The 14,726-nt window shown below is 40.9% G+C and overlaps 1 protein-coding gene across 1 annotated transcript in view; it reads left to right on the top strand.

The window, feature by feature from the left end:
- The window catches only part of LOC124129180, a 28,808-nt gene extending 14,806 nt beyond the window's left edge, over positions 1–14,002 (top strand). The window contains exons 2-6 of the mRNA XM_048387090.1: positions 966–1,062; positions 4,402–4,570; positions 8,208–8,329; positions 8,844–8,975; positions 11,927–14,002. Of these exons, the coding sequence (XP_048243047.1) occupies positions 999–1,062; positions 4,402–4,570; positions 8,208–8,329; positions 8,844–8,975; positions 11,927–12,759 (1,320 nt within the window). The 5' untranslated portion in view covers positions 966–998 and the 3' untranslated portion in view covers positions 12,760–14,002. The remainder of the gene's footprint in view (positions 1–965; positions 1,063–4,401; positions 4,571–8,207; positions 8,330–8,843; positions 8,976–11,926) is intronic.
- Positions 14,003–14,726: the final 724 nt, after the last annotated feature.

Raw genomic sequence — 14,726 nt, forward strand, 5'->3', positions numbered from 1 at the left:
ACCTGTGCACCTGTGTTATTACGCGTTGCGCGAGGTTCAAAATTATAATAAAGAGGTATCTATTCTACAGTGGGACATTAAATTTAAAAACACAGTAGGTTTATCTCCTAAATCAAAAATGTCTTATTTTCCTTATACTGGTTATCTCATAACGAATTACCACGTAGACACGAAAAACATGTATCTGTATATCTATTTGTGTACACGAAAAACATGTATTTGTATATCTGTTTATGTGCAGTCGTACGGTCGGTTCTACTGGCTTAACTTTTTACGTGTCAGATTAGAAATAATACCTAGAAATAAATTATACATATTAAATAAGTCTTTTTACTGGGACTGACAATGTGACCTTATGACACCACAGACCTGTGAAGATTACGGGGTAGAATAGGTCTTCAGCAACCCATGCTTGCCGTAAAAGGCGACTATGCTTGTCGTAAAAGGCGACTTGGTTGATGCATGTCATCGGTCCCAATTGCGTGGATCGATGCTCATGATGTCAATCACTGGATTGTCTGGTCCAGACTCGATTATTTACAGACCGCCGTCATATAGCTGGAATATTGCTTAGTGCGGCGTTAAACAACAAACCATCCATCCTTATGACACCAGACAGTATTTTTTATTTAAAAGGCAAAATTATGTTTCCCCGTATTTTTTAAATGAAGTACTTTTCTCAAAACCATCCCAAGAATGATCCGTCCTTTAGGGCTACCAAATGCTTTGCTTCCTCTGAGGAATACATGCTGTAGGTGACAGTTTTACAAATAGCATACATACGCAAAAACAAACAGCATTCAAACCTTGTGTAAAATAAGGGTGGAGGCAATATTCCTGCAAAGCTCAGCTTAAGGTAAACACGTCTGTTAAAAATCCAAATATGGTAATATCTACCATATGATCAGATTAACATTTATAATATATGACAGTTGCATTAGTAAATTGTGTTAATTATATTTCAGTAGAGTATTGACATCAGTTTTCATTCGCGGAATATGGAACTGTACTTGTACGTGATGCTGGTCCTACTTTGGCCTCTCTGCACACATCAAGAAGGAGGTAAGATACCGAGTTCATAAACCCCAGTCATAAATCTGCAGTCAGGGTCTCCAAGGCAGTATGCTGTTGTCTCAAAAACACCCTTCAGGCAGCTCTGAAACCAAATAACATTGGATTTTGCCTTTCCCTTGTATCTAGCATTGAGACGTGGAGAGGGGGTTGGGAGGCATGTTGCATGTGCATCAACCTGTCCAGGCCTGCACACTGGAGAAATAACCTCAGCATCCCCTGAGAGTGAGTGAGTGAGTAAGTGAGTAAAATGTAACGTCACATCGGCAGTATCTCAGCCATATCGTGGCGAAACATTTATAATAATTATATCGAGATTGTATAAAAATCTGTCAACGATTGATAGTATAATAACTAGTTTCGATTTTAAAACTTGTTTAGAATGTTTATAAGAATACATTATCATTCAACAATACAGTATAAAAATGGGCTATAGATCACCAGCAACCAAAGTTAGGCCACCTTACTAGGGACCGTGGGGACTTACGAATCTTCTGCTACCTGCACGATTCCCCAGGATTTACACCATCCCTTTAGCTGCTGACGATGATACGGATCCCCTCAGAGTGACTAGACAATCCAGGAAGCAGGAGTCTGCCAGTGAATGGTGGTCACCCGATGGTGGAAGGGGGTAACGTATTGGTCTCTGAGAAGCCTGACCCACGGACTGTTAACTTTGTACCAGCTAAGACCGGAAGAAAGAAACCAAAGAAGCCAGCTCTCAGGTTGGGATGCTGGAATGTCAGCACCATGACAAACGGATTGTCAGTGGACCTCCTGGAGATGAGTGATGTACACAAGACCACTGTCATCAAAACCGAACTCTGAAGACTGCAAGTGGAAATCATCTCACCTACATGTACCTACATGAGCTGATCAAACCAAACCATGCCATCGGCTTTGCTGTCAAGGACTCTTTGTTTAGAATGAGAGAGATTCTGACAAGAATAGAATGGAGTCTTCTGACTCTTCCGACTCGTCACATTCAATGGGCCTCATTAGGGTGTACGTTTTTACCCTTTTCCGTTTCTACCGTTTCCACACGATGGACGAGTTCCAATTTAACAGCCAGCTCCAGAACAATCATGAAAAGCTGCTACAGCTGAGTAACTTCAGGAAAGAGTGGGTACTGACCACGAATCCTGGCGCTTCTGTCAAGATGAATGAAGATAGATGGCTTCTCAAGCTGTGCACACACCACTACCTGTGCAGCACCTGTCTTCTGAAGACACCTTTGGCAAGAAGCATGATTGCCTCAACGCCCAGTCCTGCAAGCTCATCCCTGTCACTCAGGAAAGGGCGTAGCACGAATAGAAATCCAACGCTGAGTTCTGCAATTGGCAAAATGAGCGGTGACAAAGGCAAGCAGATGGCGATATGGGTTGCGCACTTCTCAGCGCTACTCAAGCGAAAACAACGGAGGAGGAGGAGGAGAAAAAGGCTGTTTTTCAGGTAAGTGCTCAGAATAGATAGGATCCTTCCCGGGACTGTCAACTGAGGAAAAGGGTTCTTGCTAAGCCACCTGTATGAACTTCTGAGTCAGTGTTGGGAAGAGGGTGTGGTACCCCAGAAATTGAGCTCTTTGCTCATGTGGTTCTACAGAAAGTTGCTGATATGGTGTGCCGAGAATAGCTCCTCAATATGATCCAGTCACTCCACACTGACATGAAAGTCGCCATGCAGTTTGACAGTTGTTTCTGGGGCTTTTGGCATCAGTAGTGGAGTAAACCAAGGCGGTGTACTACCTTGTTTCACATACTCTTCCATACAGTCATGCTGAAGCAAGCTTTGAACCTTCAACTTTCAGAGTCTAACTTCACACAGTATCGGATGGATATTGTAAAATTTGGCTCACCTGAAGGCAGTCTTTTTATGCAGATAACTCAGCTCAACAAAGACAAGGAAAACATAATGAATCACAGCAAGCCACATGCAGTGGTTTCCATCAAAGTGAACCAGTTTACCTACCGCGGCCCCACCATAACAGACAACCCGTCTTTGGATACTGAGATCAACAGGTGGAACATCATAGCGTCCACCCTAACCCCACACCAGACTGATCAAGAGAGTGAGGGAGAACAGCAAGCTGACAACCCACGCCTGCGTCGTAAGCACATTGCTGGAGCACCCAGTTCTCGAGACAAGGACTGAAAGCTATTTCTGGTTACTTCTCCGTTACTTTAGTTCAAACTATAATGACGTTTAGTACATGTGAATTTATCAGTAGGATTGAACGCAAGTTCCGTTTTTAGGGATGCTTTAAATGGTGAGTTCTGCATTGAAAGCCTGAACATCTTATGGGCATTCGGGGCATGGGTTGCCCAGTCGTCTAAGGCTGTGCAGAATTGCGTTCCTTGGACACATCAGAAACCTATGATTGTGGGTTCGAACCCCGGTTCGCCCCGATTATGTTTCTAGGTTGGTAAGCACCATACCCGTGCTCGTGGGTTTCACCGAAGTGGTAAACGTCTAAGACCTGCATCACTTCGCGCTTTCCTCCCACACGTAGCTGACACGCCGTGATATAACTGGAATACTGTTAAAAGCGGCGTTAAACCCAACTCACTCACTCACTCTTATGGCCATTACTCGGCTCTTGTTTTTCAAAATGTAATGACATTTTGTATGTGGGTGGTAAGTAGAGGGGCTGAATATATGTGTTCCGTTGTGTGAAATGTTTTAAATGTCCTACCTTGATTTGACTATGACCTCAAAATGCATATCTGGTTCTGTAAACTTCTCACCTGGACACGCTGAAATAAACAGACCTTTGTGGTGTGTGTTTCTCCATGGTGACATCATATGGTATTTTAATCTGCTGATCCAAGTATGCTGTTGAAACCCATCCAATAGCCTTGTGATGATGCTGGGCGCTATATTGAAAACCCTGGCTACAGCTGATCGGGATTCCCCTGCCTCCAAGCGGCCTATGACGTTGTTTCTTTGCTCTTTTGTTAATCTTGGCATGTTGTGGAACTGTCACAGTTTCATTGACGCAGATGCCCTGCACTATCGTTCATAGTGCTGCTGCACGTGAAATACGTGCAGCTCCATGGCCCTCTTGTTAATGCACTGGGTGATTTTTTTCCTGAATCGTACGTGTTTCCCGACTTATGGTTTGCATGTCCTTCTTGTGATCATTTTGATCCCGGAAATTTGCCAATGACAATATAACACATTTAACCTCTTCATTTTGCAGCTCTTGGTCTGCTAATGTTGCTTGGCCAAAAATATCCGTATTGCGTTTTATTTTTAAGAGTAAATTATGACACAAAGATTACAATTGTGCACTAGAATGTCACAAATATAACACGTTTCTGTTTTACGCAGGCTGTCCGCCAGAATTTCTACCGTTGCTTGGCCACTGTTACAAGATGTTGGCAGGTGCCTACACTGGAGTTGATGCCGTAAGCCAGTGCCAGAGTCTTGGTGCACAGATCACTTCATCCAAAACTGAGGCTGAAAACGCCCTCTTGCTTGACCTTAGATCCAACGCATCGTAAGGCTTTTCTTTTTTCTAGATTATTCAATAATTGTGTTCAATAATCTGTTCATTTATATGTATTTGTTTATATTTCTTTTTGCAAAACACTATAAACAAGTATATATATATATGTGTCATGATACATGATCTTGTTATTTTAGAAAAATAAATATGAACACGTGTTAATACCGATATAATTAATGAGGCACTGAGTAATATTTTTCAGAATAAAATATAAACACGTACTTGTACATGTATCAATTATCCAATTTGTCGGATAAAAAGGTGTCTTTTCAATAGGCCTACAATCTGTTTGCCTTGAGTACAAACGGTTGCAGATGGACCCACTTAATGATACAACAGTCCAATATGGAAACAATGAAGTCGGTGCTGTGTATATTATTACATTTGGCAAAAGTGATATATTTACGAATAATGTGGCAAAGTATGTATGGGTAAAATAAAATAGTTTTCTATATATATAGTCAAATTGAAAACTTCACATTTTTAAAAGTAATCCCATATATGATATACAACGGACAAATGTATCAGAGAAGGTAATTTTTAATCATTAATGTCCAAAGAAGGATTTTAATTAACGGTGGTAACCATAATTTGTTCCAAGCACCTATGTTATTCGGTAATAACATCAACAGTTTAAATCATAAGTCCCAAGCACGAGAATCTGATGGCACACAAGTTCAGTGGCGTGCATGGCCACCATGTGCGTTAACAACTGCCACACAACGCATCCGCATGGACCTTGTGATGCTTGCGAACTCATGATTGGGAAGACGACGCCATTGTTGCTGCAAAATGGTGCCAAGATCTTGCAAATTCTGTGGTTGGTTCTGGAGAGTGCGCAGACGTCTGCCAAGAGCATCCATGACGTGTTTGATGGGATTGAGGTCGGGAGACCTTGACGGCCAGTCCATGACGTTGACTCCCGCATTCTGAAGGAAATTCCTTGTCAAAATTGCTGTGTTGGGTCTGGCATTGACGTGTTGGAAGATCAAACCGGGTCCATGTGCTGCCATAAAAGGCAGAAGTTCTTGTGCCAGTACCTGGTCGCGGTAAGCAGCAGCGTTGAGGTTGCCACGGATGACAAGAAGCCTGGAACGTGCATTGCCACAGAAAGCACCCCACACCATGACACTTCCGCCTCGAAATCTGTCAACTTCCTGTACACAACACAGGGCGTAACGTTCATGACATCGCCTCCACACCCTCGCCCTACCATCAGCAAATCGAAGATTAAATCGGGATTCATCACTGAAGACAACTTGATTTCAATTCCTCTGAGTCCATCGTAAGTGTCGCTGTGCCCACAATTGAAGTTGACGTCTGTGTAATTGAGTCAGAATCGGCCGCTAGTATGGCCGCCGTGCTTGAAGGTGAGCAGTTCTCAGACGGTTTCCAACAGTTTGCGCACTCCTACCCCTAAACAGTTAATTTCTGGTTGATGTAGCCGTCAAAAATCGGTTACGGAGGTGACGTAAGACAATCTGACGATCCTCTGCATGTGACGTCACACGTGGTCGACCTGGCCGAGGACGAACAGCGGTGGTACCCGTTTGCTGTAGACGCGTCTGTAAATAATAAACAGTCCGTCGACTACAACCCATCGTCCTTGCGACTTCAGCTACGGACGTTCCCGTCTGCAACATGCCGATGGCACGTTCACGTTGCACATTTGAAAGGCGTGGCATGACAAATGGCCGTAAAAACTTTTGTTTTCTTGTGTTTTTCTTTTTTTGTTAATGACTGCCAACAAGTATGGCTGAAAACACGTGCGGTATTATGGCCACGTGACCAGTTGCACGTGAAAAAACACTTATGCCACTATAATGCTGTGCACATGATTTTGATTGATTCACCTGCACAAAAACAGGTGTTATCTGAAGACAATACGTGGCCATTACTGTTTAAAAACACAATAAGGGCCCACAATGATAACTGGTCAAAATGTTAAAATTTTAGGATTGTGAAGTTTTAAATTTGGTTCAGTATATATTTTAGACATTCGACGGTAAAGCGAATTAAAGGAATAAATGAGTTACTATGTTTAGGGGACGATTTGACTTTGACTCCAAAAGACCGTTGTCAACTATCTGACTCATTGGTTATATTTCTTCTATGCACAATATAATATAGTAGTGAAACACTGGGAGCTGTTTAATGAAATGTGTACATTGTGTAAGTATGCTCGTCAAAATACGAATGGTAACATGCTGTTTTTAATGGAGAGAATTTCTTAGGTTGACAGATTTGAAAGGGACAGGTTAGAAATGTCACAAATCACAAAAATGCGTCTACGGATATAATACATTTTATGCCATGACATCTTGGACTGATGGTGTGATTAGGATAATTAAAAGCGGTCCGGTTTGCCAGGCACAAAAATAAATTCACTGAAGAGTGAAACGTGCCCACAAACGCACCCACCCTATGTCAACTCAATTAAATGCAACAGTGTACGAGGAAGTAGTGTTTGTTGGTTACCTCACTTCAATATTGGCCATAAAATGTGGGGCCAATATTGTGACAGTAGTCCCGGTGAAGCACCAATGCCAGAAACACGACACGTCAGTGCCTTAGATGAGGGAATGGCAGTAGGATGGCTCTAGGGTGGTATATCCATTATAGAAGGCCTCTGCAGAAGTACCCCCAGCAGGGTGTAAGATTGACCTCGTGCAGGTAGGCTTCTTGTAACATCTAGAGCAGTGCGATCGTTATGTTGTCCTAAAGGCCTTGCGAGAGTGTCAATGTGGCAAGTAATCTTCAGTGATGAGTCATGCTGCTGTCTGTTGTTTAATGATGGTCGGGAGACGCCCTGGTGAATGGTATCAAAATGCTACTGTAAGTGAGAGAGAGGTTTGGTGGTGGATCCCTTATGATCAAGAGATGATTTAGTCATCAGACTCCCCTCTGCCATTTTAAAGGCAATCTAACAGTGTAAGTAAGCTACAGGGATTAAAGTATCTGCTTCTTGCGTTACCAGCTCTGAACGTCATTGCACCAGTAGGCAATGCATGACGTCCCAAAGCTAAAGTATTTGCTGCCTTTCTGCTGTATATAGGCATCCAACGCCCGATCTTGTACCTACTGAACGTATATTGAACTATCCTAATCAAGCAATGCTGTTCCACTTTCTCTGCAGAAAATCTACAGGCATTAATGCGAACTCAGTGCAGGCAATGCATTCAGCAAAGAGGTGTTCATAGAGATTATTAACACTAGTCGATGACCCTTATGTGTTCATTGCCTACACCCATGCTCTTGTCACATTCATTCCCTAATTTTCCTTGTATGCAAATTTGTATTCTAAATAAATAGCTGTTTCGTTTTCAGTTTTATCTCCTGTAAACCCATAGATCTACTATTTTTGCGCAGTATATATCCAACTGGATCCTCGTCTGTACTTTACCTGTATTTCCCCCTCCATAATTGTTATCTCCTTGTAATAATTCATGCTAAGCCATAATGATGCTAAGCCAAGTAAGCAGGAAAAGACCTATCTCTGTAACAACTCGGTACAAAATCAAACACAAAGCCTCCCTTGGGTCTTCACGTAGGATTCTATTAACAATGGCTTATATTAAACTGTTTTATGACGTTTGTCTAATTATTGAATTTTCGTTTACAATGCAAGGAGAGGTGGAGAAAGGTTGTGGCTCGGCCTGAATGACTCCGCTGTGGGTAATGAATGGCGCTGGATGGATGACAACTCCTTGGTGGATACCTATCCCACTTCGCATCACTGGAGAAGCACAAGTAAATATACATCAACGTCAGGGAATGATCTCGATCTGCCTCAAGTGATATGAACTGGTTCTTTCCAGAGTTCCTAAGCTTCCTACATACTATTCATTTTATCGCCAGTTCTTTAAAATAGGCTTATTTTATTTAGATATGCACAATATGTATGTATAGAAAGGTCAACTCAGTCTTTTTGATCATGACACCATGAACAATTTTTTATGGAAACAGTAGGAGAACAAGGATAAACAATACAGGAACCGGTAAACACTGATTAAAGTTGTCACAAACGACCCTAAATATGTAACACATTTACTGACAACAATTGCTTAGTTTTCTTTAAAACCAAAATAATAGAGACTATTCGCGTCAATTAATATCTTGAATATAAATTTCCCAAAATTTCTATTTACAGCTACACAAACCAGTCCAATTCAAATTCGTCCTCCAGCTCCTAGTGTCATCTTAAGCTGAAGTTCCCCTGGTTAACAACCTTGAATAAAAAATTACCCAAGATTCCTATTTTCAGCTAAATCAGAAGTTCCGCCGTACAACAACCTTCAGTGTGCATGGATAATAGGAGATAACAAGCAGCGCTTGTGGAGTCACACCAAGTGCAGTAATCATCGAGCCATTACAGTTTGCAAGATATATCTTGCTGGTGAGTCGTTTGAAGCATTTTTCAGCGTAGCTCAGGTCATTTGGCAGTCCACCCAAGCGTGAATCAAATCCCACATACAATACTCTGTCCACAAGGTTAAGTTATTTGATGTATACCATCCTGACATTAATGATAACTGAGTTGTTTATTACAATGACTCAGTTCCACACAATCCCAATTTCTAGACACACATTAAACTCCTCTTTGTATGTGTACTCACTCCCCTCCTTTCCTCAAGCAGACATGTTGTTTGCTTTCTTTTTTCCGCTCCAGTGCGACAGTGAGTAAATTCCAGTAGTATTAAAGCTGTTGTACTGTATTCTATTGTATTCCTTACTATTTCATCAACTACGTCAGTAAATCGATGAAAACGTCAGAAGGGTCCTATTAAGGCAGCCATGAAATAGTGTTGTTATGGTCAATAACCACAGGCTACGGGTTGTGAGTAAGATACCGGTTTATTCCGTATTTTTGGAAGAAGACACATTGTAATAAAAAAACTATACACAATATATATAACATAACACCTGGATAACATGTCATCAAAAGGAACAAAGTACATAAATGTGCCTCTCTATAATCTCAGACAGGTATACAACAGTACACAGGTGACTTTACATGATAATATGTTAACAACAAAATATCTGTTTACATAAAGACAATTCTAATAGTGAGTTGGGTTTAACCGCTTTTAACAGCGTGTCAGCTTAATGTGGGAGGAAAGCCTGAAGTTATGCAGGCGAAACCCACGAGCACGGGTATGGTGCTGACAAACCTAGAAGCATAATCGGGGCGAACCGGGACTCGAACCCACAATCATAGGTTTGCGTCATAGGTTTCGGACGCAACTCTGCACAGCGAATCGCGGCGCCTAAACGATTAGGCCACCCGTGCCCCCTCACAAGTGTAATAACACACGGCATAGTAATGAAACAGACTATAGACACTGTACAGACATCTACCTTGTGGGTGATACTAGAGCGTGTCCACGCACCCAGCAGCTTGACAGTAAAAGAACAATACACTTATCAGATGTATTCCTCGTCAACTAGATAGCATTTAGAGGGCATATATTTGACCGTCATCTCACATTCTTACCACTCATCAAATTTTTCACTTGTTAAAAGTCGTTTCAAATTCCGAGTAGGGAGGGGATCAGACAACCCTCCTTCACTTGTAAAGATCGCTGACACGCTCTAAACTCGAATATGGTTCCATTGTCTATGGTGGAGCCTGCAATAGCAACAGACATGTTGGTCACTATACACCACCAAGGCCTTAGGCTCTGTTTTGGAAATTTTAGAACCTCTCCTCGGACAGTTTGTATGTGACAAATTTATAACCCTTCCCTCGAACAACGCCGCATTAAACTATCACTGAAATACATCCATAGATTGCATTCAAATCAGTCAAATCCAGCATGCAAATGTGTTTTCAACCCTCTGTATGAAAACTTGTTTCAAAATTTGCCAAACCTGGTAAAAAGCTATCTCAACAGCTTTGACTTATAATAAACAACAAAATGAATGTAAAAATGTAATCATCTGACATGTGTCAAATCACCCTTTTATCCTAGACATTTTAGAACTTTACAATGATCTTTATAATGGCCAATGTGACATTGTCTTTTTTCGGTTGCCAAGTCATGAAGGCATAACATGTAACTCAAACAGAGGGGGCACGGGTGACCCAGTCGTCTAAGGCGCCGCGATTCGCTGTGCAGAGTTGCGTCCCTTGGGCACGCCAGAAACCTATGATTGTGGGTTCGAATCCCGGTTCGCCCCAATTATGTTTCTAGGTTTGTCAGAACCATAGCGGTGCTCGTGGGTTTCACCGAAGTGGTAAACGTCTGAGACCTGCATCACTTCGGGCTTTCCTCCCACATCAAGCTGACACGCCGTGATATAACTGGAATACTGTTAAAAGCGGCGTTAAACCAAAATCACTCACTCACTCACTAACTTAAACAGTTATATCCACTCCTTATCCCGTGCAGCAATTTGAAACCAACCCTCAGGAGGTATGCTCGGGATCTCATGCAAAAAAGGTGGGACGCCCAGGTTGGAATCAATAAACTTCATGTATTCAAACCAACAATCGGTCAAAACTACGTACTTGGGTTGTCAGTCAAGACATGATGAGGTCGTTTGGGACGATGTCGAATTGGCCAGAGCGGGTTTACCCATGAATATCTGCTTATAATTTAGACAGATGAGGACGAACCTCCTACGGGTATCCCTTGTGATGGAAGGCTCACCGTCAAACAAATATTGCTTGACTGTGTGGACTTTGCAATTGCAATTGATTCACGTTATCAAACAGTCTAAATCTGAAATATCTCTTTTTCCGTGTAAAAGGGCATCTCGACTGAAGTTACTTGAAATAATTTGGTCTGTATCATAATTTTTAAATATGTATGTGAATAACTAATGGCTTGTTTGTAAATTTGGTGTGATGCTTTTATCAACAAAGATTATGGAAGGCTATACCCAGGAGGTTAAAGTACTGAAACATGATTGTCCGCCTGTGTGATACGTATTTCCTAATCGATGTAACTATCATCAACCAGTGTTTCAAACCAACTCATCGCTAAGTACTTTTTAATATTGGCTAGTGTTGTGCACAACCACCGTAGCTAAAGTTATGACATAAATCCTGCTAGACTATCGTGCAGGATACCGAGGCACCGTAAGTCCATGATCTCCAGAGGGGTGGCCTAGCTTTGGTACTGGTGGCTTATGGCCCGTGTTTTATAGTTATGAATAATATTATTAAGCCCAACTATGTTTGACAAACTTGTTAAAAATATAACTTCTATTCATGAGCCAACTGCATATATATCAACGTGTTCACATCACTATATGGCCGATAAAATGCCGAAGCGACGTTAAATTTTGAAATAATTGATAAGATGTCACTAATTATTACTTCATCGGCTCTTTTGTATTCAGCAAATACAGATTCAATGATCGACAAGACAACTTCTATGAAGAATGAACTTTCAACAGTACAAGACATGCTGACTATGGGTTTGTCAATGCCAACAAGTACAGTCCACTATGAGTCTGCATCGTCTTCCAAACTAGAGGGAATATTGTCAAGTCATATAAGCAGTAGACCAACGCAGTTGTTCATGTTCACGGCTACAACAACATTACAGTCTCCATTATTTGTAGAAGAGGATGACGTGTCAAGTGACAAACTCACTACGTTCATGTCATTGGCAACACCATCTCAAACAATAACCAACAACCCAGTGACCACGCCATCTCAACTCTCAGCAACAACATCAACTGTATTCACGGTGCCTGTTCCATCCTCTGCTCTAGATCTGGCTGCTGATGTGTCAACGTCAACTGAGCCAGTACTGATACGGACAGAAACATCCCAGCTGTCTACGCTTTCACATCCAACTAGGCATACGCAAGTGTCCATTCAAACGCTAAGTCAAACATTTATGGATGCACACATGCAAACACAAATAAAAGCGACTCATACCCAAGCTTCCGTTACTATAATAACATCTACATCTACAGCATCTCAGAATTGTCTGTGCCATTGCAAGACTATACCCCTGCCAGAGGTATTGGTAAGCTTGCAGGAGAAGTATTCGGCATTGGTTCTGGAAACGTCTGCATTGTCTTCGTATGTGAGAAAGAAAATGAGTATTCCCGACTATCGAGTTTCATCAAACTGTATCGGGGTGAGTGGACTTCTTGTCTGTTTTGTGCCACTTTTGATTGTATTTTTCGCAGATCTAATGACGTGTTTAAAAGGAAGATAAGACGACAAACCACAACGATAAATGGCGACTATGCTTGTAAGTAAGAGGCGACTAATGGGATCAGGTGGTCAGGCTCGCTGATTTGGTTGATGCATGTCATCGATGCTCATGCTATCGATCACTTAATTGTCTGGGCCAGACTCGATTATTTACAGACCGCCATCATATAGCTGAATAATGCTGAGTGTGGTGTTAAACAACAAACCAACAGACCGTCTTCTTATACAAGTGGTATCATATTTAGCTTTTTTGAAAACTAACGTTATATTGTTTGTGTACTGAAATATATACAGCTATGACAATATACTGCAAAACACTTCTCAACAAAGACCAGACTAGCTTGATGCAATCGTAACAAGTATTGTTGTTGACAAAAGAAGTGTTAAAGTAACTACATCCTCCCAAAATCATAAGAAGTCTCTGCTACAAGCAGAGGCTATTATACGATTCCCAAAATATAACAATCTTGTGTTTAAGAATCACTGGCTTAAACGTTGTCACCCTTATCACATAACGTTTGAGCAGAAGATGTATGGATATTTCGACAAAAGACCATGGTCGTTTATACATGAACAGTATGAAATGTAGACACCATAGACTGCAGCAGCTGAAATATTGATCAGCATAGATGGAAAGTTGATTATTGGAAAGTGGAAGTCCTGTGGATAGTATTTTGCCACTCTGATTAATGAATAAATCTGAATATGTAGCAGGCGAGGCACTTTCATTGGTCTCTTTTACTTCTAACTCTGTTTGGTAAATCAAAAATTGTATATTTGGCCCATTTTGAATGATGTCAGATCAAACATGTTTTGACATAATTGAACTTGGTTCTTTTCTGAGACTGAAGAGATTAAAAACAATCATTTGAGTTTCTGAGAATCCACAATATATCAATTACAATTGTATCGAAAACTTTCTGTGACATTAAAGAAAGCCCTCCTTGAATGTATTAAAGATTATTGTTAATCACTGAGGTAATAGAGAATGATTATTCTTCGTTGTTGTTGTTGTTGTTGTTGTTGATGTTGTTGACGTTTTATATTTATATGAATTCATGCTTTGTCTGTGATGCTGCATTGACAAATATGTACATTTATTCGGGCTTGTCAAATGTGTAAAAATGTATATGATTTCAACATTGTATATGAATACCAGCAATATCAAAGCTGTACACATTCATCAGCATACCCGTGAAGATCCGGGGTAGAATAGGTCTTCAGCAACCCAAGCTTTCCGTAAAGGCGACTATGCTTGTCGTAAGAGGCGACTAACGGGGATTTTTGGTGGTCAGACTCGATGACTTGTTTGATGCATGTCATTGATCCCAATTGCATGGATAGATGCTCATGATGTCAATCACTGGATTGTCTAGTCCAGATTCGATTATTTACAGACCGCCGTCACATAGCTGGAATATTGCTGAGTGCGGCGTTAAACAACAAACATTCTTCAGCATATTGTTGGTACATAGCTTGATGTGTTTACATTAGTTGATTAGGTTGTTTGTTTTTCTTTCTTCTCAACATCTTGATGAACTTTTTATACTAAAAGAGTCTAAAGCTGCTATGCATGACTGGGCATGGTGGATTTAGCATGTATTAACAAAGTGACTGGATGCACACATATAAAGTGTTCTTTTTTACATTTGTGTCCTTATTCTGCATGAAAAGAACAATTCAATAATGAAAGGATAAATTATTCATTCAAACAAGAAAGAGACAGCAAACCGCCATTCATTGTATTTCTTTACATTATTGTTTTGGTTATTATCAAATATATCAATCTTACTAAGAAAAACTAGTTTGCAAATAAAAGATGATACATGTTAAGGTGTTTTTTTCTGTCATAAAGAAATAGTTCTTTTCCACCATATTTAAGCGAGTACTGCTAAAGGGCTTATAAATAACTACAGCTAAACGTAAACACAATTCATTTTTGAAGTAGTTCGCATGATCATAGGCCAA

This window comes from Haliotis rufescens, unplaced genomic scaffold (genome assembly GCF_023055435.1).
Source record: "Haliotis rufescens isolate VD_foot unplaced genomic scaffold, xgHalRufe1.0.p SCAF_64, whole genome shotgun sequence".
Taxonomy (NCBI): Eukaryota; Metazoa; Mollusca; class Gastropoda; order Lepetellida; family Haliotidae; genus Haliotis; species Haliotis rufescens.